The sequence below is a fragment of the Zootoca vivipara genome, chromosome 6 (genome assembly GCF_965207765.1).
Source record: "Zootoca vivipara chromosome 6, rZooViv2.hap1.1, whole genome shotgun sequence".
Classification (NCBI taxonomy): domain Eukaryota; kingdom Metazoa; phylum Chordata; class Lepidosauria; order Squamata; family Lacertidae; genus Zootoca; species Zootoca vivipara.
The window spans coordinates 61,530,947-61,553,633 of NC_142589.1; the positions used below are offsets into that span (position 1 = coordinate 61,530,947).

General features: G+C 45.0%; 1 protein-coding gene across 4 annotated transcripts in view; it reads left to right on the forward strand.

Annotated features, from left to right (window-relative positions):
• The window catches only part of RPS6KA1 (ribosomal protein S6 kinase A1), an 87,846-nt gene that overhangs the window by 44,958 nt on the left and 20,201 nt on the right, over window positions 1-22,687 (forward strand). For 2 of the 4 annotated variants that reach the window (XM_035121090.3, XM_035121092.3), the window contains 5 exons: window positions 12,180-12,233; window positions 17,871-17,987; window positions 20,055-20,136; window positions 20,365-20,445; window positions 20,902-20,981. In XM_035121090.3, the coding sequence (XP_034976981.3) occupies window positions 12,180-12,233; window positions 17,871-17,987; window positions 20,055-20,136; window positions 20,365-20,445; window positions 20,902-20,981 (414 nt within the window). Of the gene's footprint in view, window positions 1-9,740; window positions 9,828-12,179; window positions 12,242-13,870; window positions 13,935-17,870; window positions 17,988-20,054; window positions 20,137-20,364; window positions 20,446-20,901; window positions 20,982-22,687 lie in introns of those variants that run through there. The other 2 variants (XM_088672361.1, XM_088672360.1) reach the window with 2 other exon arrangements.

A 22,687-nucleotide genomic window follows, 5' to 3' on the forward strand; every position in this document is an offset into this window, starting at 1 on the left:
GTGCTTCAGTGCTCTGAGCCCTCTTCTGAGGAACCCCAGTGTGTTGCAATAACTGACAGTGTTCCCTGAAGGCTGAAAGTTTGAAAGCTACTGCTACGAACTGTGCCAAGTGTGCTGGTTGCGCCTAAACACAGCTCTTATCATTTTCCAGAAGAAAAGAGGGTGTCAGCACAAGTCTGTGCATGCAGAACTTGCTTATGTACACAGTAAAAGTGTATCAAAGCACGCAAGGGAGCCAGATGTGTGTGTCCTCTGCATGTAAGCATCTTCTCACAACTTCTTAAGTTCTCCTTCAAACTTTTATTGACCCCCTCACAATACAGCAGTAATTCTGTCTCACTGAGCAGTTTCATATTGTCTGGAGACTTGCCTTGCCCATCCGTCCCCTAAATATGAAATGATAATTGTCCAAATCGTTTACAAATGAGATGTCACATTTTTGCTCGCTCCCCACGTTTTAATGGCTATAACTCTGAATGCAGCTCTGGGTACAGCTTCATGCTATTCATTTTCCAGGGTTGTGAGCCATAAAAAATGCCTGTGTAGGGAACAGTAGGGTGTGCCTGGAGTAACTGTGCATGTTTGGCTCTTGTGGTTTCCCTACATGTGCGTGCATGCACACACATGTATATCTCTACACATCAGTGTTTGGCATAGCCACATATTGAGGCTGTAGTGGCCAACCTCTTCCCAGAACCTAGGAGGAGGTAGCCTCAGTGCACACATCAGAAGGTGGAAGTGCATCTCTGACTATCCACAGCAAGGCTTACATTCTCCATACTGTACTGGGAATGCCATACTTTGCCATCCATGTTACAAAACAGCAGTGGGGGATGGGGCTCTGGCTCAAAGACTGCCCGTGGCCCTTGGCCTAATTTTCATGTGAGGAGCCTGGGCCCCTGGCCAGAGCCACCTGTTTCTCCCCAAGCAGCCCACTGGACAGGATGCTAAAAAAGAAGAGTTGTTGGAGAGTGAGTGAAGGGGGCAGGCAAAAGGTTCCTGGTTCAGTCCCTAGCATCTGTGGGTAGGGCTGCAAAGTCTTCCATCTGAAACACTTGATTGCTGCTGCCAGTTAGTGCAGACAGTACTGAGCTAGATGGACCCAAAGGTCTGACCTTGTCTGTCCTGTGCAGACATTTTGCAGGCATTTTGTGGGGAAGGACTATAGCTCAATGACAAAGTACATGCTTTGCTCGCTAAAGTTTTTAGGTACATGAAGTTATGGTCTGAGTCTGACATAAGGCAGCTTCATTTGTTTAAAACACCCTGGAGAATACAATATTATATTATATTCTAGCCTGAATATGGGTGCCAGGGGAATCTCCTTGGGGAGGGCATTCCATAACCAGGATCCTGTGGTGTCATTCTGTGGTTTCTAGATGTCAAGGAAGCCCTAAGAGGCCTCAGCAAATGTGAGCATGTTGGTATGGAAGGAGGCACTCCATTTGGGTTAACACCACAATGAGACCAACATTTATTTGATTCTATTATTTGTGTGTGTTATGATCTGCACGTGCAGGCTTTTTATACATAGCCTTCAGAGTGAGGCCAGAAGCCCACTTCTAGTGCATAGTGCAAGAGACAGCTGCTGTTTTGGAGCAGCTTTTATCACACCGGCAGCTTCCTGTTTATGAAATTCTGATCCGTGCTCTGGTTGTAACCAATACTGATTTAGCCACCTTCTACAGGATGCATTTGATTTCTGTACAGGAGAATGGCTGGCTTGCCTCTCTCTCTCTCTCTCTGCAGATCCACAACTCTGCTGGGAGATCAGAATATCTCCCAACCAACTGGTGCATGTGTGTGTTAGCCTGGCAGCTGCTAAGGTAGCACAAGAGCTATTTTACACAACCTGCAAAGGTGTGGGGGAGGGAGAGGAGAGTGAATTTGGACAGTGTTTGTAGCTTGCAGAGAAGCAGTTGGGCATCTGGGCTGTCTAGGGCTGAAGCCAAAATTCTTTTTCCATGCTGGTATTGTATTACTGCAGAGAGTTTATCAGTAAGCAGTAGCAAAGCAACTGCAGTCAAAGCACTCAAGTGGGATTTTCTGTTATACACTCATGTCAATTTCCATTCCTATACAACAATTCTTTTCTTTTGGAAAAGAAAACCTATAAATAAAATTCACATACAAAAAAGCACTCAAGTGGGAGTCCAGAACATAAAGGGGGGGAGAATGAAAAATTTCAAAGGATGGCTGTGTTTTGGTTTGCATATTGTTTTGACAAGTGCAAATTAGGTAAGTTTTGCCATTTAAAGCAAACTTAAAAAATACATCTTCCATTCCTACTCCTGTGCAGGTCTGCCTAGATTTTGGAATTCTGCTCTGTTGTAGCCACAGTGAAAATGAAAGTCAGGGTGACCTTTCTTCCCAATTTGTTAATCCACAACACTTCCCCTGCCTCTAGTTCCACCCATCATCCTTTCTGGCTCTGCCCAGCACCAGCACACGGCCCCTGCCCTCAACAGATTATAGACCCTCCAAGTGTTCCTATTTCCCAGGGACAGTTCCACTTTTACAGAAGCTGTCCTGGTTTCTGATTTGATCCTGAAATGTCCCGCTTTTCCTTACGACGTCCCTATTTTTATCAGAAATGCTGGAGGGTATGGAATTATCCAACCCCTGAGCCATCTGATGGTAGCCCTAAATAGGGAAACAAAATTTTAAAAATCCTTCCAGTAGCACCTTAGAGACCAACTAAGTTTGTCATTGGTATGAGCTTTCATGTGCATGCACACTTCTTCAGATACCTCATACCATGCACACGAAAACTCATACCAATGACAAACTTAGTTGGTCTCTAAGGTGCTACTGGAAGGATTTTTTTTATTTTGTTTCAACTACGTCAGACCAACACGGCTACCTACCTGTAACTAAATAGGGAATTTTCCCTAATGTTTAATGTTTTATTACGTTTTTATATATATCAGAAGCCGCCCAGAGTGGCTGGGGCAACCCAGTCAGATGGTTGGGGTATAAATAGTAATATTATTATTATGGTATATGATGCCCCTATATTCATTGGAGAAAAGTTGGAGGGTATGAGATTCCCCATTAGGGCAGGGATTTGCTGGGCTCCATGTCGCAGCCAGCATGGCCAGTGGTCAGGGATGATGAGAGTTTTAGCTAAGCAACATCTGGAGGGCCACGGGTTCACTCCAACTGCTTTCAAATTCATGATGGGCATACTGCACTTGGATCCCACCCTGCCTCCTAGAAGCTCAGTGAGGTAAGCATTTGTCCTGAGTGTAACCTTCACAACAAGCTTGTGAGGTAGCTTAGGCTGGAAGAAAGTAAGGGACCTGTGGTTGTCTGTACCTTGAAGGAATCCTCTTCCCCTTGACGGACTTCTGTTCATGCTTATACAGTACAGTAAAGGATTCTTGGACTTAGAGTGCATATGAAGTCCCATGTGGCCCCATACAGGCCTTTTCAAGGGATCCTAATAACTGCCTTGCACCAGATCAGAATTACTTATTCATCTAGCCCACTATGCTTCAACACTCACTGACAGTGGCTTTCCGAGCTATCGGGCAAAGGATTCCTGCCACCTGCTTACTGATCCTTCTAACAGAAGGTACTACCGTGTTTCCCCCTTTTTAAGACACCGTCTTATAACTTTTCCCCCCTCAAAAAACACAGGGTGGCTTACTTTCGGTGGGATGTCTTATTTTTTTATTACCGGTACGGTTTTTACGGTTCAGGGCGCTGGCTCAGGGCACTGCTGGGCTGTCTTGAGTGCTCGGCGCTGCAGCAGCCCCCAGTTCCGGGTGGCGGGGTGGCAGGCGTCTTTGGCCGGGCCAGGCAGAGGCCGCTGGCTCATGCGCTCCGCCCGCCGCTGCAGGGCGCTCCAAGCTCCTTGGCCAGGCCAGGCAAGGAAGAAGCAGTGAGCCCAGCAGTGGCGGCAAGCACGGAAGTGGCAGGGATGGCGGTGGACGAGAAGGCAGAGCGCGGGGATGCAGCCAGCAAGGCGGGAGCGCGATCAGCTGTTAAGCGGAGCTCTTGGAGCGCCTCATCATAGCTGATCGCGCTCCTGCAGTGCTGGCTGCATGGAGTGACTCTGTGAGTGGAGGTGCCTGTGGAGGTTGGTTTCCGCGGCGCGGAAGTATGGCTTATTTTCGGGGTATGTCTTATATTTCTCAAATACTTAAAAACCCTGCCATGGCTTACTTTATGACTACGTATTAAAAAAGGGGAAACAGGGTAGGTATTGAACCTGAGATCTTCACACGAAGCAGATGCATGCATGAGATACCTTGCAATCACTATGGATGAACTCTGTGTTCTCTAGAATACACCCAGCACTTCAGTGCCTTTATATTGTGGAGGAAGTTCAGCCATGGTGGGCAAGGTGTCTGCTGTTAACTTCTCGTTTAAGGAGCCCTTGCTAAGCTTTTGCAGAACAGAAGAGTTCCTTGGAACACAATTGAGATCCCCTGCATAGTTTGAAGTCCAGCTTCAGGGTGATTCTCAAGAAGATGACCAAATCTTAACTTTCTCTGGAAAGTTCTCTGCACCCCTTGTTTGCTGCCATATGTATATGTATATGTATATGTATATGTATATGTATATGTAACCATCTCATCTCTATGTAAGGCAGGGATGGGGAACCTGTGACATTGTCAGCCTGGGCGATGGTCAAAGAAAGTAGGAATTCTAGTGCAGCAACACCTGGACCTCACCATGTTGGCTTCCTCTGCTGTAAAGCATGTAACCTGTACTTGTCTCTGATCATAATGTTATTGCGAAGAAGGCTGCTTCAAAATGGCGGTTGTTGTTGTTTAGTCGTTTAGTCGTGTCCGACCCTTAGTGACCCCATGGACCATAGCACGCCAGGCACTCCTGTCTTCCACTGCCTCCCGCAGTTTGGTCAAACTCATGTTGGTAGCTTCGAGAACACTATCCAACCATCTCGTCCTCTGTCGTCCCCTTCTCCTAGTGCCCTCCATCTTTCCCAACATCAGGGTCTTTTCCAGGGAGTTTTCTCATGAGGTGGCCAAAGTATTGGAGCCTCAGCTTCAGGATCTGTCCTTCCAGTGAGCACTCAGGGCTGATTTCCTTCAGAATGGATAGGTTTGATCTTCTTGCAGTCCATGGGACTCTCAAGAGTCTCCTCCAGCACCATAATTCAAAAGCATCAATTCTTCGGCGATCAGCCTTCTTTATGGTCCAGCTCTCACTTCCATACATCACTACTGGGAAAACCATAGCTTTAACTATACAGACCTTTGTAGGCAAGGTGATGTCTCTGCTTTTTAAGATGCTGTCTAGGTTTGTCATTGCTTTTCTCCCAAGAAGCAGGCGTCTTTTAATTTCGTGACTGCTGTCACCATCTGTCACCATCTGCAGTGATCAAGGAGCCCAAGAAAGTAAAATGGCGGTAACTTTCTGCAAATGGTACATGCCTCCTTTCACACTTTTCCTACATATACACCTTACAGGGTACTGTGTGGGAGTTATCATCTCTCCATGTTTCCACATCATTTTGCATTTTTTAAAAAAAAGTCCTCATGAAAATTCATCAGCAATTCAGTTCAAACATCTCTTAATGGATACATCTTTGTATGCAAGCTTGCCAAATGTACATATTTTTTGCATTACAATTTCCCCTTATATAGTGCATCCTTCTTTGCAATTCTCAATAATATATGAATTCTTTATGCACAATTTACCCTAGTATATGCACTTTTTGAATGCAGAGAAGTGTGAATTTTATAGGCCAATATTTTAAAGCTGTGTTTTGGCTCACATACTGTATATTGTTTGGAAATGTGCAAATTAGGTAGATTCACATTTCTGCCTTATCCCTATCTACGAAGCACATTAGGGATCACACCCGAGGTCATTTGCCCTTTTAGTACCTTTCTGATTCATCAGCTGGGCTGCATGCTAGAAGCACTCTGTGGTTTATCTGTGGGGAAATTACAGTTTCCTCTAGGCGGAAAGTTCCAAAATATGCCCAGATGACATAGTGCTGCTGCCCAGAGCAACCCTGCTGGCGTCCATGCTCAGAGAAGGTGGCTAGCAGGCGATGGGAGAACAACTTCCTAGAGCTACGGAGATGATGATGAGGCTTCTCTTCCGCACCAAGGCAAGTGCTATGATCCCTTGTGGTTGTTTTGGCTGGACTGGGCTGTTTACAACACAACTGGCCCCCTGCTGGTTTGTCTGCTTGGAGCAGGGGGCAGAAGGCCTGAGAGATTACCAGGGATGTGTGATGAGAACTGAGGGCCTGTGGGCAACTATTAAGTGGAGATTGTTGCTAGATTGTTGTAGAGTTTGCTGCTAAATTTTGGACAGCCTAGAATTTTAGGGAGGCCCTCTAAACTAAAGGGATGGGGGACATTGCCTTATTCCAGCTGACATTGTTTTGTCCATCTAGCTACATGTTGTCTCCTCTTAGTGGCAGTGTGTGTCCAGGGTCTTTCGCAGGGAGAAGATTTCCACCTTTGCCTGCACTTCACACTTTTCAAATGAATTCATGCGTTTCCACTGGCCATCACTAAGTACTTTTTGTTGCTGCTGTTGTCCCAGCCGCTGGATGGGGTTTGGAATATTGTTGTTGGAGTTGTGAATCTGTTTTAGTTTTTTGTAATACTGACGTTTGTTTATACTGGGTATTTTAATGGTTACAAGCTGCTTTGAGTGGACAATTTTAATTTTAAAAATTATGAGATGTTTTTTGCAGCCAGGATTGAACATGTCCCGTCTGAATGCAGTGTTTTTGCTCTGCCACTCAGCCATGTTAATTCCTTTTATTATTGTTATTATTATTGTTGTGGTTATTATTATTATTATTATTATTATTATTATTATTATATTTGTTGTTGTTGTCTGAAAAATATATTCTGGAGACTGATTTCCACAGTCAAAATTACACTTTCTCTTGTTGTAAAAAGTGGAAAATATTTTTGAATATATTTTTGGCTTTGATTGCAGGCGCTTTGGTTAGAATGGAGGCACTGAGGAATACCTTTGTGTGAGTGAATGAGAGAGAAGAAGTGGGTATTTGTAGGTGTCAACTGGTCTAGTAGCCAGACTCAAGGGTCAGCTGCCTAGGCTGCTTCTTGTGGTGGCACCTTGACTTTTGGAAACTTCCCTTCCCATTTGCCTGGCACCAAATTTAATTTCTCCTCAGCACTGAATAAAAGCATTTCTTTTTTGCTGGGGCTGTGGGCTTTTCATGGCGTATAGATCAGTCTTGCTACCTGCCTTAAGTATCTGCTGCTGCTTTAATAGTGCTATCTTAAACATTGTTTTAATCTAATGAAATGTTCATTAGTTGCCTTGATTGAGGACACTGTTCTGAATGGCAGAACAAAATCATCTTAAAAGCATTTTAAGTAGCCTGTATTTGGTCTAATGGTAATTACACTGGGTGATATTGAGCTAAATCATATTCAAGAGTAGATCTGTTGAAATCAATAGACTCTGGGCTATTTATTCCAGTGGATCTCCTCTGAGTTTGATTTAGTTGCATTTAACTCTAGGCTAGCCTTTCCCAACCTGATGCTCTCCAAATATTATCTAGTTGAAATGCCTCTCATTCCTGACTGTTAGCTGTGCTTGCTGGGGTTGATGGGATTTGTAGTCCTAAGTGTCTAGAGGACACAAGTTTTTTTGGGGGGGGGGTATCTCCAAGGCAACAAAACAAAAGCCCAAAGTTTTGACTATTTGCACAGATTTAAAAGAAGAGTTAAAAGGGTCAGGAGGTGGAAGTGTGTTTCAGCTGACTGACGTTTTGGCTTGGCACTTTTAAATGGCACCTGGCTTTGCCTGCTTATAGCTGTTATTCTGCAGGGTAAGGTGCCATGTGTCTGGCGCCACCATGAAGACAGAGGGGATAAGTTAAGGGCGGGGAAACTTTTTGGCCTGGCAGACCAGATCTTTTACCTCCCCATCTCCACACCACAGATCAACTATTGACACCAGGGGACTGATAAGTAGGTCCCCATGCACTTGTCACAGTCCAAGGGGGGAGGGGAAGGGTCTGCTGATTGGAGTACACCAAACTGAGGCCAATTCCTTTCCTTCGTGAAAGTGAATCGCACTAAAATGTAGGTGTTTAGTGGTGTGGATGCACAAAGTATTTTACAAGAAACAATAACATGTATCTTGATTTATGCAGGGTACACTTTTTTCTTTTCTTTTAGAGGGGTCAGTGGAAGGAGGAACATCAATTCAAAGCTGTCATTGTTGCCTCTAGTTCAGTACTGTCTACCCCGGGCATGTCCAAAGTCCATTTCAAGGGCCTAATCCGGCCCGCTGGTCGGTTTAATCGAGCCCCTGTGGCAGTTTATTTTCTGGGGTAAAATCCTTAAAAAAAACTCGACAACTTCAATCCTAAAAAAAGGTCAGCAACTTTGGTCGGCCCTTGCGGCCCTTCACTTCATCAAATCTGGGCCTCTGATTGGCAGCAACTCTCCAGGTTTTTAGCCCTACCAGGAGAAGCCGGAGATTGACTCTCCCCCCCCCCCATCACACAAAGCATGTGCTGTACCATTGAACTGCACTTACCTCTGTCTGTCAATTTGGCTCCCGTTTCCGATAAGCCTAGCAAGTATTTCATAAATGAGTTGCCAGGGAATTTTGCCCATACTGTTCCTTCCACCTTAAAAAAACAAACCCCAAACCTAAACCATCTAAATAAGCTGTGAATAAGCTAGTTCCTCTTTATCTTGGAATACAAATGAACATCCTGTTTCCAAAACCACCTGCAAGATACGGAAGCGGGTGAAATGGCAAGAAAAGACGGGTGCTTCCCCCGCACCCGTATGCACCCACCCACCCACCTTTTCTTGTCTTAAAGGAAGGGGGATGTGCAGGATACATATCTCCTGAAAGCTTCTTGAGAGCAGGGCTGCTGCCTGCCAGAGGAAGCACAGCAAATCAGTTAACCAGCCTTGCCCAACCTGGTGCCCTCCATATGCAACTCCCATCACCCCTAGCTAGAGTGGCCACACGAGCTGGGTCTTATGGGAGTTATCCAGATCATCCAATGGGCACCTGGCTGGCAGACACTGCAACTGACTGTGTGTGAGGTTGTCACTGGCTCCTTTTGCTTCAGCCTTGGTGCTTGTCAAAATATTTGCCTGGTTGTTGTATAGAGGGAAAATTCTGCCTGTGGAGAGGGGGAAGTTAGCAGGATTCGGAGTGCTGCACAGTTTGCATGCTTTGGCGGACAATGCATGTGTGGATTTTCATTGGATCTAGCCTTGGTTGGTACCATTCAGCAACTACTTGGCTAAGGCCCGACTTTGGCCTTGTGGTTGCTGTTGTTTATCCCTTTTTTTCACTAGAATCCCTTTGGATTCAAACTACACCCAGGTTTTCCTAACAGAGGCAAAGCTTTAGATCAAGGGTTATTATGGTTACGACAGAGGAACTCATTATTTGGGCTTGCTCATCACAACAACCCTGTGAAGTAGATAGCAAGTGAGAGCCTTCATGACTGAGTGGGAATTAGAACCTGACTCTCCTCAGTCAGCGCTACATTATTATCCTAGTCTTAGAAATTGGAGTGCGGGGAGCTGTTGAGCAATGCATTTTCAGCAAGATACCCCTTTAAACCTGCAAGAGGCAGTTTGTGCACCTCACCACGGATACCCTTCTTGGATGGGCTCCACGCTGCGTGAGGATAGCAGCACCAGCACTGGATTAGTGTTTGCCCTTTCTTCTTCAGATTTTAAATGGTCAGATACTTCCTGGTTACAAGTTTGCGGCTTCTCTTTTCAGCCTGGGCTCAGAGAAACCCAATTGTTCCGGAAATGGTTCCCTCTTCTTCCTGCCAGCTGTAGAGACTTTGCTGCAGATTGAGATAAGTGGAAGTAAGAACAGCTTTTGCAAGGGACTCTTTACGGTTCATGTAGAGAGTCCTGCTTGCAGGAGGCTTGCGGTTTGAACATTTATTTGGTTCATTTCCTCTGCTGTGTTTTTGTGTTTGTTTTTAAAATTTGTTAAAGAGCTTATCCTCATCTCTGCACATTTAAATGTCCCCCCCTTCCTCGCACTATGCAGGTGAAAGACAGGTGTCCTTTAAATGCCAACGGGCAGAGGCCTTTTACCTATATGCAACATTATAATAATTACTCCACTCACCATCATTATTTTTTTTAATTTGTTTATTATGCCATCAATGCACATGGTACTTTGGAGTTACACAGGGCCAGTCTGGTGGAGTGGTTGGGTTGAGACTAGGGAGGTGAGGAGTTCGAATCCCTTTTCAGCCAGGAAGCTTACTGGCTGGCACTGGATCTGTTGCTGTCTGGGCCGGCCCTACCATTTGTTAAAATGAGTCAGGAAGATGAAAGATTCACATCCTTACTCCATTGGCAGCAGTGCCCTGCCAACCTCATTCTGCCCATGCCAGCCCTCACCTGTTTGCCTTCTTACATGCATCCAGTTTGGGGGGTGCTTAGCTTCCTCCTCCTTAGTCTCAGTGTTTCCCCTTGTAGAACTCAGTACAGTGGTACCTCTGGTTAAGAACTTAATTCGTTCTGGAGGTCTGTTCTTAACCTGAAACTGTTCTTAACCTGAGGTACCACTTTAGCTAATGTGGCCTCCCGCTGCCGCGGTGCCACTGCAGCACGATTTCTATTCTCATCCTGAAGCAAAGTTCTTAACCCGAGGTACTATTTCTGGGTTAGCGGAGTCTGTATCCTGAAGCGTCTGTAACCTGAAGCATCTGTAACCTGAGGTACCACTGTACGTAGGGGCAAAACTAGAATGAATAGGTTCTGCTTGTCATTGGTTCTGGCTCTTCCAGCTACTGTCAGGCTGACTGCCTTCTGTCCCACCAGCCTTAAAGGGCAGGTTATTTGTTCTTGCAACATTCAGCTTCATTGGATGCCCACGGGTTCTCATGTTGTTCTCCCTCTTTCATAACTTTTCAGTGTCCACTTTCTCCATGCCATGCATAATTTTTTTAAATGGAAATCATTATCCCAGTCTGAATTTGCATTGGAACTATTTTAACTGTTTTTTAAAAGTGAAATTGGGCTGAAATGTTACTACTGTACTGTTTTTATTCCTGGAAGTGTTTTTGATTGTTTCATATATGAAACTGTTTTGGATTGGTTTTTACACTTGTTTCATGATTGTAGTTGTTTTACTTGGTTGATAATTTTTTCCAAAGTTTTTCTAAAGTTCAAAGAAAACAGAGAATGGATTAATGACCTTTTATTGTATTGATAGTTTTGCTTTCTCATTTGGTGAACTGACAAGAAATTGTATGTTAGGAACAAAATCGGATGAGATTAGGACAATGGAACTTACGCTGGTTGAGCATGTTGTGTTGGTCAGAAAATGTTACCCATCCAAGTTCCAAATGAATTCTTGAGGTTGCAAAACTGTTACATTGGTCACATCTTTTAAAAACACAATGAAGGCATTTAAGCTACCTGTAGCATTCTTGTTGATTATTTTTGTAGAGTTAATCATGCCAGTTAACAGACGAATAATTTATTGTTAAATGGAGTTCAAATGTAAAGAAACTTACATTGGTCACTAAGGAATTACTCCATGACTTGTCCGCCACTATTCTGTAAAGAGCATATAAACCTGTTGACCCCTACCCAATGCCAAGAAGTATCCAAATTCTGCTGTGTCACACAAATATGTATGTAAAACTTTCTTGTGGCATATCAGCATTGCTCGCTGCCTGCTGCTTCCATGATTCACAAAGATTTTGTCACAAAGAAGAAAATGTCAAAGAAAGATTCACCTTCTTTCTTCCATTCTCTTGCTGCTGCCAATGCTGCTGCTACTATTACCATATATCAATATGAACTGGGAATTTTACCAGGAAAAATTGAAACCTAAGGTTCAATAGATAATTGTATTCTGTGTTGAAGTGCGTGGAAGTCACAACCTTTTGTTTGTGCTGTACTTTTGACACTTTAGAGCAGTGTTTCTCAACCTTGGGTCCCCAGATGTTTTTGGCCTACAACTCCCATGATCCCTACCTCACAGGACCAGTGGTCAGGGATGATGGGAGTTGTAGGCCAAAAACACCTGGGGACCCAAGGTTGAGAAAGGCTGCTTTAGAGGGACAGCGGCAATTTGGCTATGTCCACAATTTGATATCCATGCTTCAGATGAACATTTTTAGAAAGTGTTGCTGTTGTTTCAGGTTCCATAGACCTCCTGCTCAGACACTATTTTCTCATTTTGTTTTGCAGGCAAAACGGAACACCACTTGGATAGAGAAAGACAATGTGAACACATCAGATAAGGTAAAAATCGCATGCTTGCGGAACAGCTGTTTGGAAGAGATGTCTTAATTTGTGTTCTCACCTTACTTCACAAGCAGATAGTGAGAGATGGGATGATTATTTCTGTACTAGACTTGAGTTGAGTTAATGTAAGCTGTCTTTCTCATTCTTTCCTTTTGAGGTCATACTGTCTTTATGCTTTTAACTCTGCGTGAACCGAAGTTTGGAAGGGTGGAAATAGGTTGTCTAAGCAGGGAAGATACGGCAGCATTGTTAATCACATACCAACAAATTCACCAACGTGACCCAATCCCCAAAATCAAAGATGGTGGACTTTTCAGTCTCTTGCAGAGTGAAGGGCTACAGTTAACATCCAGACTGAAGGGTTACAGCGAACATCAGCTGCCTGTTACGAACAATTCATATTTCCATTTTCATGAATGAAGCAGGAAGCAAAAACCAGCAATTGGGGCTGTTCTACAGTTCTGCATCTTGATATTACAGTATTACAAATATGGATTTAGCCCTTGAAATTTTTTGATGTGGACCAAAACTGAGATTTTAGTGAACAATTTATTTTGGCTTTTATTATTTGTAAAATTATTTTCATGCGCTTAGAAAAAACAAAAGAGGGAAAGTGGATTTTTAAATTATATTCACTTCAGTATTACGGGCTAATGACTTGATAAGGTGTGTATATGTAATATGTTACAGGTGCCACATAAAACTTGTTCCACATTGTAAGAAATTGATATTTTAGTGTGGGAGCACCTACACACTGGAATTTCCTGCCTACTGACATCAGGCAGGTGCCTGCTAAAAATATTTTTCATTTAGGAAGGCCTATCCAGGTAAGTTGAATGTTGAGGTGTGTTTAAAAACTGGTTTCAGCTGATTGCTGATTTTGACTATTATTATATTGTTTTAAAAAGTTGTTTTTTTACTCTTTTTATTGATAATTTTCATTGTTTTACTCTTTTGTAAACTACCTTGAGTGTTTTTTGAGAACCAAGTGGCAAATATTTTTTGTGAAATGAATAGATATGGATAAACACATGCAAATATAGCTACACACATACAGAGAAAAACAACCTGACCTTTCCCTGCCTAGACTGTAGCCTACTGATAAAGGTCAGATTCCTATCCATTGTCCCACCTACTTCTGCCTCCGGCCCCACCTGCCATCACCATGCAGCCCCCAGAAGTCTGTTCATGAAATAATATGGTCCTCGTGATGAAAAAAGGCTCCCCACGCCCCCTGCCAAAAGAATTAAGGGCAGAGGCTTCCATTTGAACAGAAAAAGTGAAACTGGAACATGAAAGAAGCTTGAAGGTGTTTAAAGTGAACTAACCACAAGTGTTTTGGTTTGAGGGAGGGCCAGAAGTGCTGTTTTTAACCTGCTTTGCTTCTTAAGGCAGCCCTACCTCCCTGCTTCCGCTTGGCTTGGCTTTGGGTACATGTATCAGCAGCTGGTCCCCTGTGAGACCCAGAGTGCACCCCAGCTGATGGTCTGCCTGCAGCCACCAGTCATGCTCCCTTAGGGGACCTTGGGGACCTTGTCATGAGAGATGTGCCGCTCTCGCCAGGGTGGGACGATGAGTGTGGCTAAGGAACCCAGGCTCCCTCGCATCCTTGCCCTCCTCGCGCTATGGATCAACGGGAAGCGCCGCCCTGAGCCTTGCAGCCTCCCGCTGCCTCCCGCGAGCAACCTCAGCAACCCGGTCAGTACTTTGGCTTGGCCTGGCGGACAGTCTGTTCTAGCTGTGCTTATTTGCTTTTGTAAGCTGTAGCAGTGAGGCAGCTTCATCGATGGTGGCTTTTTCTTCTCCTTTGGGTGTACTCTCATCATCTGACTATTCCAAATGCCAGCTTGTTGGGAAAAAGCAGGTCTGGGTGTGGTTGGTGCCAGGAATGGGAACTGTACATATGAGTCCTGTTGAAGAAAGGAGGGGTTCAGGAAGCAGCCTTCTACCGAGTCAGACCACGAGTCCCTCTAGCTCAGTGTTGTCCACACTGACTGACAGTGACTCTACGGCATTTCAGACAGGAGACAGGAATCCCTCCCAACCTTATCCAGAGATGCCACGGATCGAACCTGGGATTTTTCTCAATGCAAATCAGGTGCTCTCTACCGCTACAAATGGAAATTTCGGTTCTCCATTTCGGTTCTCTCGGTTTCTTATTTGTTCCGGTCTTAAATTCAGCACTTTACATATCTGCAGCAATTTGTTAGTTGTTGTTGTTTTAAAAAAAGTTTGTTCATCTTCTTTAAAGATTCATCACCGTGACTTTGCAACTTTCTCCTAACAAACACATACTATATGAAGTTTTGACTAATGTACACATTTTTGCAAGCAATTTCCCTAGATATACAGCATTTTTAAAAAGACTTTGGATGTTTGGAGAGCTGCATTGCAAAATTTGGAAAAATGTGGACTTCGGAGTTTAGCTGCGTTTCAGTTCTCGTATTGTTTTGGAAAGTGCAGATTTGATAGATTTGCCTTTGAATACAAACTGAGTCAAATGTCTCCCCATCTACACTGAGCTACACAAATATAAATAATGAACGAGGTGGAGAGCTTATGGCCCTCCTAATGTCCCTGGACTACGATTCCCATCATCTGCAGCTATGCTGGCTGGGGGTGTGGGAGTCTATTCAGGGTAGGACTATACTGAGTACCTTTACCTTTTTTATACTGAGTACCACCCACAATTTTTCCTTTTTGTAAGCGAGACATAGGAAGCTGCTTAAAGTGATTCAGATCTATGTTCCATCTAGCTCAATATTGCCCACACTGACTGGTAGTGGCTTTTCAGGGTTTCAGGACAGGGGACATTCCCAGCTCTACCTGGAGTAGCCAGGGATTGAGCCTAAGACCATCTGCATGTGGAACATGTGCTCTCTTCCTATGAGCTTATGGCCCTTCCCCTTAAAATAAAGTTAAGATTCTAGTCCTCATAATTCTGCATAAAGAAACTGCATTAAATAGAAACATAGCCCTCTATGGGGCCGGACTATATTTTGGAAAAAAATATGAACGAATTCCTATGCCCCACAAATAACCCAGAGATACATTTTAAATAAAAGGACACGTTCTACTCATGTAAAAACACCAGGCAGGTCCCACAAATAACCCAGAGATGCATTTTAAATAAAAGGACACATTCTACTTATGTAAAAACACGCTGATTCCCGGACTGTCTGCGGGCTGGATTGAGAAGGTGATTGGGCCGCATTATGTAAAAACACGCTGATTCCCGGACCGTCTGCGGGTCGGATTGAGAAGGTGATTGGGCCACATCCGGCCCCCGGGCCTTAGTTTGGGGATCCCTGGTATAGACTACACTGCCAGATTCTCCTCAGAGTTTCAGATGGGAGTGTTTCCCAGCTGTGCCTTGAGAAGCTGAAGATTTAACCTGGGTTCTTTTAAATGCAGTGCATGTGCTCTACCACTGAGACATAGGCAAGGCAAATCAGTTACCATGCCTTGGTTACAAGCCCTCTGTAATTGTGACTTCTGAGTTTGCTTGCTCAGTCTTCTTGATTCTGATACAAAGTCTGTCTCTGGTTTGATATTTCTGTCTCAAGACCGTGCCAGTTTCAAGCGTTGGCATTTCTTCAGTCTCCCCCTGAAGTGAAGAGGAAAGTTGTGGGGGGAGGGCAAGGCTGCCAAGAGGCAGGCAGACTCCTTGGTTGTTGTTTTTTCCAGAACTGCTCTCATGTAGCTAAGCAGATGGCTTTGGGGTTGGGGATCTGCTTCCTCCATGTGCCAGCCACACTGACTCTGTTTTGCAACAAACAAGCATGTTTGCTGTAGGGTGGTGGGTAATTCTGGTGGCGCAAACATTCGCACTCGTTGCCACCCGCCAAAAAGCGACGGGAGTAGATGGCAAAATGTACTGCAGTGCTTAATACTGTGGGAGGGGAAGGAGAGAGAGTGTGTGTGCATATGTTAATTGTGGGGAAACAGCAAATGTTTGCAAGCCACCAAGCTGCTGACTTGAAAGCTGTCCTGCAGACAGAAGCATGGCACTGAGGCAAAAGCCAGAATCTGGTGGCTTCTTTAGATCAGAGACAGGGGAACTTCAAGTCCCAGGGACCCAATATGGCCTTTTAAGCCTCTGTCTGGGCCTCTTGTCTCTCCCCAAGCCACAACCCCTACATAGCCATACCCCTGACAGGCCATGTTGTGCATCCTCCTTGAGTGTTTTTGCCTAGCTGGATTGCATCCTTGGACTCGGATAATGCCTCTTCCCCTTCCCTTCAATCTGATTTCTCCCAGCAGTTTCTCCAAAGCTGCTGTCTTTTGGCAGCTGCTAGGGTCCAGTGCCCTGGCAAGGTTCCCTCCAACCTGGAGCCATCCCTAGGTATCTCACAAGATATCTGTGCATGCAACTGCTGCTGACCCTTCTCTCTCCACCCACACCATCCTTAGTAATCTGCTTAACTGATGCCAAATGTTTGGACAGCTTTACTTTGCCCCTGCAGTAAAGCTGTCTAAACATTGCCCCTCCTGCACTTGTGCCCAGATCCTGGAGCTAAGGCCCTTTGCTCCTGTTCACTGTAAACTGTGGTCATGCTTGGGGTGGGGCAATGTCCATGTAATGTATGAGTTGACAGATCCCACAGTGTCCTGACATTGCTTATGAAACGCTGGATTTCTCAGGGCTGTGAGTGACTCAGACTCATGTGCTGTCGAATCTCACTTTGCAGCTACCTGCATTTGCGTAAAGGATGTGCAGCTAGCTGGTCTCCTCAACTGCAGGAAGTGAGATAAATGCTAAGCATTGCAGCCCTCCAGATGTTGTTGTACTCCAGCTCCCATCAGCCCTGACAATTGGCCACGCTGACAGGGGCTGATGGGAGTTGGAGTCCAACTGCACCTGGAGGCAGCTAAATGAGAGCTCCTTTCAAAGACCGCCACTCTCCATTGTGTTGCTGTTCACCAAAGGAATGCATGTTGCAGCTGCCAGCACCTTGTCCACCTGAATGTCTTCTACATATTATAAATATAATGTGGCCTTGGCATGTCCCTTGATTATAATAGGAAAAGCTCTATACAAACACTGTAAGAGTTTATAGCACTTCATACACTTGCATTGCTTGCTCAGTGCTGGCAATTCAGTACAAATGCACAAAGATGGGTTTTGTGCACAGCCACCATCATCTCGTTGGCTTGAGCTTGCATGATGGGCTCAAGCATATTTCTGTGCTTGGAATCAGTGGAGCAGTTAAGTAATTTTAGACTCTGAACTTAATGGTTTTACTGAGAAGGGGGAGCAGGTGCTTTTAAAGATGGTTAATGTGTATTACTTGATTTAACTTCAACCAGCCCTGCTGTGCATTCTACTAAATCCGCCAGGTTTCTTGGCCCAAAGTCCTGCCTTGACGGTACTGTTGCTTGGAACCAAGCAAGCAGTTAACAGACAGACTGGTCACAGGGGCAAGGATTCTGACCCTTGACTATTGTGGTATTCAGTGGCAGCAAAACATAAAGAGATTCTGACATTGGTGAGAGAATTAGGCTGTTTTCTGCATGCTCAAAAGCATTGTATCATCTCTAATTGTCTTATTGTTCTTTTTAAAGCAAGGGGTCTTCTGGTCTGTGGGACCAGCTAACCTCTTTTTCTTTTTTCTTCTTCCTCTTTAATTTTAGAATGACGGCTCTGTCCAAGAATATACCATCACATATCTTGTGAAAGAGGGGTCTGAGAAGGCTGATCCATCTCAGTTTGAGCTTCTTAAAGTCCTGGGACAGGGTTCGTTTGGCAAAGTGAGTTCACCTTTTTGGCATCCGTTAGCTGAGCTGATGAAGAGTAAAATGGATGTCTCGTACTCTCAAGAGAACTCCAACACTGTGCATGAAAAAGATACGTGCTCCACAGTATTGTGCAAACTTCTTTTTTTTTATAGTCTGGATGAAGTACAGTGAGGAAAAAAAGTATTTGATCCCCTGCTAAATTTGCCAGTTTGTCCTCTGATGAAGAAATGACCAGTCCATAATTTTAATGATAGGTTTATTGTAGCTGTGAGAGGCAGAATAACAACAGGAAAACCCACAGAAACCCAGAAGACAAAAGTCAGAGGTTGATTTGCATTATAATGAGTGAAATAAGTATTTGATCCCTTTGCAAAAGATGACTTAGTAAAGGGACCCCTGACCATTAAATCCAGTTGCGGACGACTCTGGGGTTGCGGCGCTCATCTCACTTTACTGGCCGAGGGAGCCGACGATTGTCCGCAGACAGCTTCTGAGTCATGTGGTCAGCATGACTAAGCCGCTCCTGGTGAACCAGAGTAGCACACGGAAACGGCCTAGGAGTAACAGGGTCCCAGATTAGACCTGCATGTTACATTTGCCAACACAAAAATGACTGTTGTGGTGAGTCCATCATTTAATGCTTTATTATGGCCTTCTATAAGCTGGTACACCCCAGATGCTGTTGGACTCCAACTCCCACCAGGCCCATACAGTGTGATCAATTGTCAAGGGTGGTTATTGTTGTAAGAGAGCACCTGGTTGGGGAAGGCTGCTCTACAAAGTCTTCAGCAGTATGTTTGTTCCCAGAAGTAAGCTACATTCGGTTCAGTGGACTTACTCCCATGTAATATATCTAGTAACCTTCTCTGAGCTAGTGCCTTCCAGATGTAGAACTCCAGCTCCCATTATCACTTGCCATTGGCCATGTTAGCAGGAGCTGATGGGGGTTGTATCCCAACACACCTAAAGAGCACCAGGTTGGGAATGGATGTTGTATAGAATTATAGCTCTTGGCCATGTAGCTTCATTTATTTCAATGTTGGTTGCCAGTGGTGGCAGAAATACTCAATATTTCTTGATTCTGAAAAAACAGAGGGGTGTGTGAATTTTCCTGCAAGTAGTATTGATCTGGGACTTGTATGCACACCCTCTTCCTTTTTAACTATGTGCACAAAGCCACACACCTCTACTTTTAAAGAAAAAAAGTAAAGCCATAATACCTCTGGTCATGTACACAGCATCTTGCCACTCAGCTGCTGCTACACACACACACACACACACACACGCGCGCACACACACACACACACAGAGAGAGAGAGAGAGAGAGAGAGAGAGAGAAGCAGTGCTTCCTTTCAGGGCAGACAGCTGTGTTCCCAGTCAGGCCTGAGGCCATTTTGTTCTTATAAAGGAGTACTTAACCTTCTATTGCAGCATTCAGAGAACACAGTCCAAAAGTGTGGAGCAAACACAGAGATGGCATTGCTTCAAGCTACTCATCCACACCCAAATTCAGTGGCAAACTGTCACATTCTGCACTGGCTGCAGCTTCCATAAAGCACCCAGGCTCTGTTGATCAGCTGATTGTCAGGGCTTGCGCATAGCTCTGCCCCACCTGTCAAATGTGTCCCATAGGCAACGGAGGAGGTAAGGACCCAGCCCAGTTCTCCACTCCTGTGTAAAGGCCTTCGAATCTGAGGAAAGGCTTGTCACACTCAACTTATCCTATCTCTATGCATAGACAGCTAGAGACATTTTGGGGTTTTACGGAAAGGGTGCAGAGTGGCAAAATGCAGAGGACAGACCTATTGGGTTCTGTTTTTGTTTGTTTGTTTTGTTTTGTTTTTTGTTTTTAAGATGAGAGCAGCCCCATCCAGTGTTGGAATTGGCAGTTGCAGTCAACTTACTTTATTGGCTTGAAAATCACTAGGGAACAGTTACAAGTTGCCTTCTCCCTACCTCTGAACTTCAAGGTGCTCTTTTCACTGAATTTTTACTGAGTGTGACTCTCTCTCTCTCTCTCTCTCTCTCTCTCTCTCTCTCTCTCTCTCTCTCTCTCTGTCCTGGCCTTTCTCTGTGCAGGTATTCCTCGTAAGAAAAGTCACCCCACCGGACAGTGGCCACCTTTATGCCATGAAGGTCCTAAAGAAAGCCACCCTGAAAGGTAACGAGCCCCACTTTGTGCTAGGAACCTGAATGAACCAGGAAGTTGTGGTGCAGGGGATACATTTCAGGCGCACATCATCCTTGGCAATAATTATCCTCGTGCTCACGTCAGATTGATGTGGACCTAGACTAGTTTTGGGTTGAAACTCAGTCTTCAGAGTTGATGCTGGGTGCTTCCCCCCCCCCCCATTGTGATATGTCTGAATTGAGCTTTCTGTGTTGACAGTGCGTGATCGTGTAAGAACAAAAATGGAAAGAGACATTTTAGTAGAAGTCAACCACCCATTCATCGTGAAACTCCACTATGGTGAGTGTGAAACTTCAACTTTCTTGTGGCGTCTCTGTCTCTTTCCATCTCCTCCCTCCCCACCCTTTGAAATTCTACCAATTTCAGGACCGAATCTCTGTTATCCCCTCCTATTAAACAATTTGTTAGTTGGCACTGATTCTATCTAATTCCCCTTAACTTGCGATCAGAAGCCCACTTCAACCCCCTGTTTGAAACCTGGTTAAATGGTTCATGTGGGGCACTTTGTTTCTGGGGGAGGGCCAGAGGAACAGCCGCCTTCCCCTATCTAGTGCCCTCTAGAAGTTTTGGACTACAACTCCCATCAGCCCACAGTCAACATGGGATTGCCCTTGTGCATGCCTAAGGCTCCTTTAAACACTTGAGACATCTCTCAGGCTTGGCTGGCCAGGTTCTCCTCCAGCCACTGGCAAGCTCTGGGGATGCTGATTGTCTGTTCTGTATCCCACACCTCAGCTTTCCAAACTGAAGGGAAGCTCTACCTCATCCTTGACTTCCTCAGAGGAGGAGACCTCTTCATGCGCCTTTCCAAAGAGGTGAGTACATGCATGCACCATGTGGCTCATGGGCAGTTTGGCTGTATCTGATTAGGTGCTGGGGTATTGAAAAACTGTGCAATGCAGGTATTGTGCAGTGGTGTGGGGATGCGTGGCTCACCTTCTAGGTTAGAGTGTTGGACTGGGACTGGCGAGATCCTAGCCATGAAGCGCAATGGGTGGCCAGTAACTGTCTCTCAGCCTAACCTACCTCATAGAGTGGTTGTGAGACTAAAATAGGGGTAACCATGAAAGCGACTTTGAGCTCCTTGGAGTAATGCATGCATATATAATGGAGATGGGCTGTAATGAAGTAATGAGCAAACATAAGCCCTCTTTAGAACAGCACATACATTCTGCCACTTGTTGCAGGGAAGTATGCTGGCATCTTCAGGAGGGGAGACCGCGCATAGATCTGTACATGTGCAAAGATACCAACCTCTGCAGATGTTCGCACTGTACTTTGTGGACAACAAGGGCGGGGGCAATGGCAGCGGTGGGGTGTCTCAGCATGCGGCCCTGTTCCTGCTCCCATGTACAGGAACATTAATGCCAGAATAGGGCTTTCAATAGGGTAGTGTGCAAGTGGTTATGAGAGTCTCCACTGCTGTCATTGATGTATGTTGCCCATCTATGCAGTAGGGCTAATGCTGATCCCAGTAAGTCTGCCAGATCTTCTCTTGGCACTGTAAAATGCTGAAGAAATATAATTGAGCCCATGCAGCAACCCTCATTTTGCCTTTCATCTTTGAACGCAAAACAACCTGCAAGTTTCTAACCCTCAAGATGGCAAAAGATGGAAAATACATTTTGCTGCCTCAAGGCAGCTCTGTGAAATCAGAGATCCAGAATCGCTTGCAGACTGCATTGAGTTGAACTTTTCAGATAGTCTGCTACTTTATTACCATCTCTAAAAATAGTTTTGCCGTAAGCAAATACTTGCCATGCCTGTCCTGCCACATGAAAACATGTGGGCAGTGCTGGTGAAATCTCCCCAAGGCCTTGCAGGGGATGTTGCAGACTATAATGTTAGAGGGTCATACCACTCTGACAGTCATTACTTCCTCCTATGAATCCTGGGAACTGTAGTTTATTGGTGCTGTGAGGGGTCTCATAACAATTCTCGGCACCCTTAGCAAATGACAGTTTCCAAGATTCTTTGGAGGAAGGAAGCCATGACAGTTTAAAGTGGCATAGAGGTGTTTTAAATGTAGGGGGTGGGCAGGCAGAGATGCAGCGGACTGGCTGCATGACCCACGTGGGAGACTTGATCACATAGCAGATCCCTGCAGAAAGCAGGCCTGAAGCCATTGCCCATCAGCTCATACCGGTAGGCAGTGGTTTCACGGCTCCTGATCAGCAGTGATCAATTTAGATTCCAAACTCACAAAGTGGAGAGACTATAGAGGGAAGAGTAAGGAGAAGGTACAGCAATTCTGTTTCCGGACGAGTTAGGCTGCCTCAAAATATGCAGATTGTTACGTTTTTAAGACCTGTAGGAGGAAGATTGCGAGACTCTACGTCAGCATTGGGAGGCAATGCAGTAGGGGGAAGGAGAGAGCAACGGATTAGACAATATTGTTTCGGTTTAATTTGTTCCCTGGTTTCCAACTGTCTTCAGAGCTTATATGGCGGTGGGTCCATTTGCCATTTCCTCTGCACTAAACTTGGCAAAAAAAAGTGGGGCGCAGGGCTTGGAATTCCAA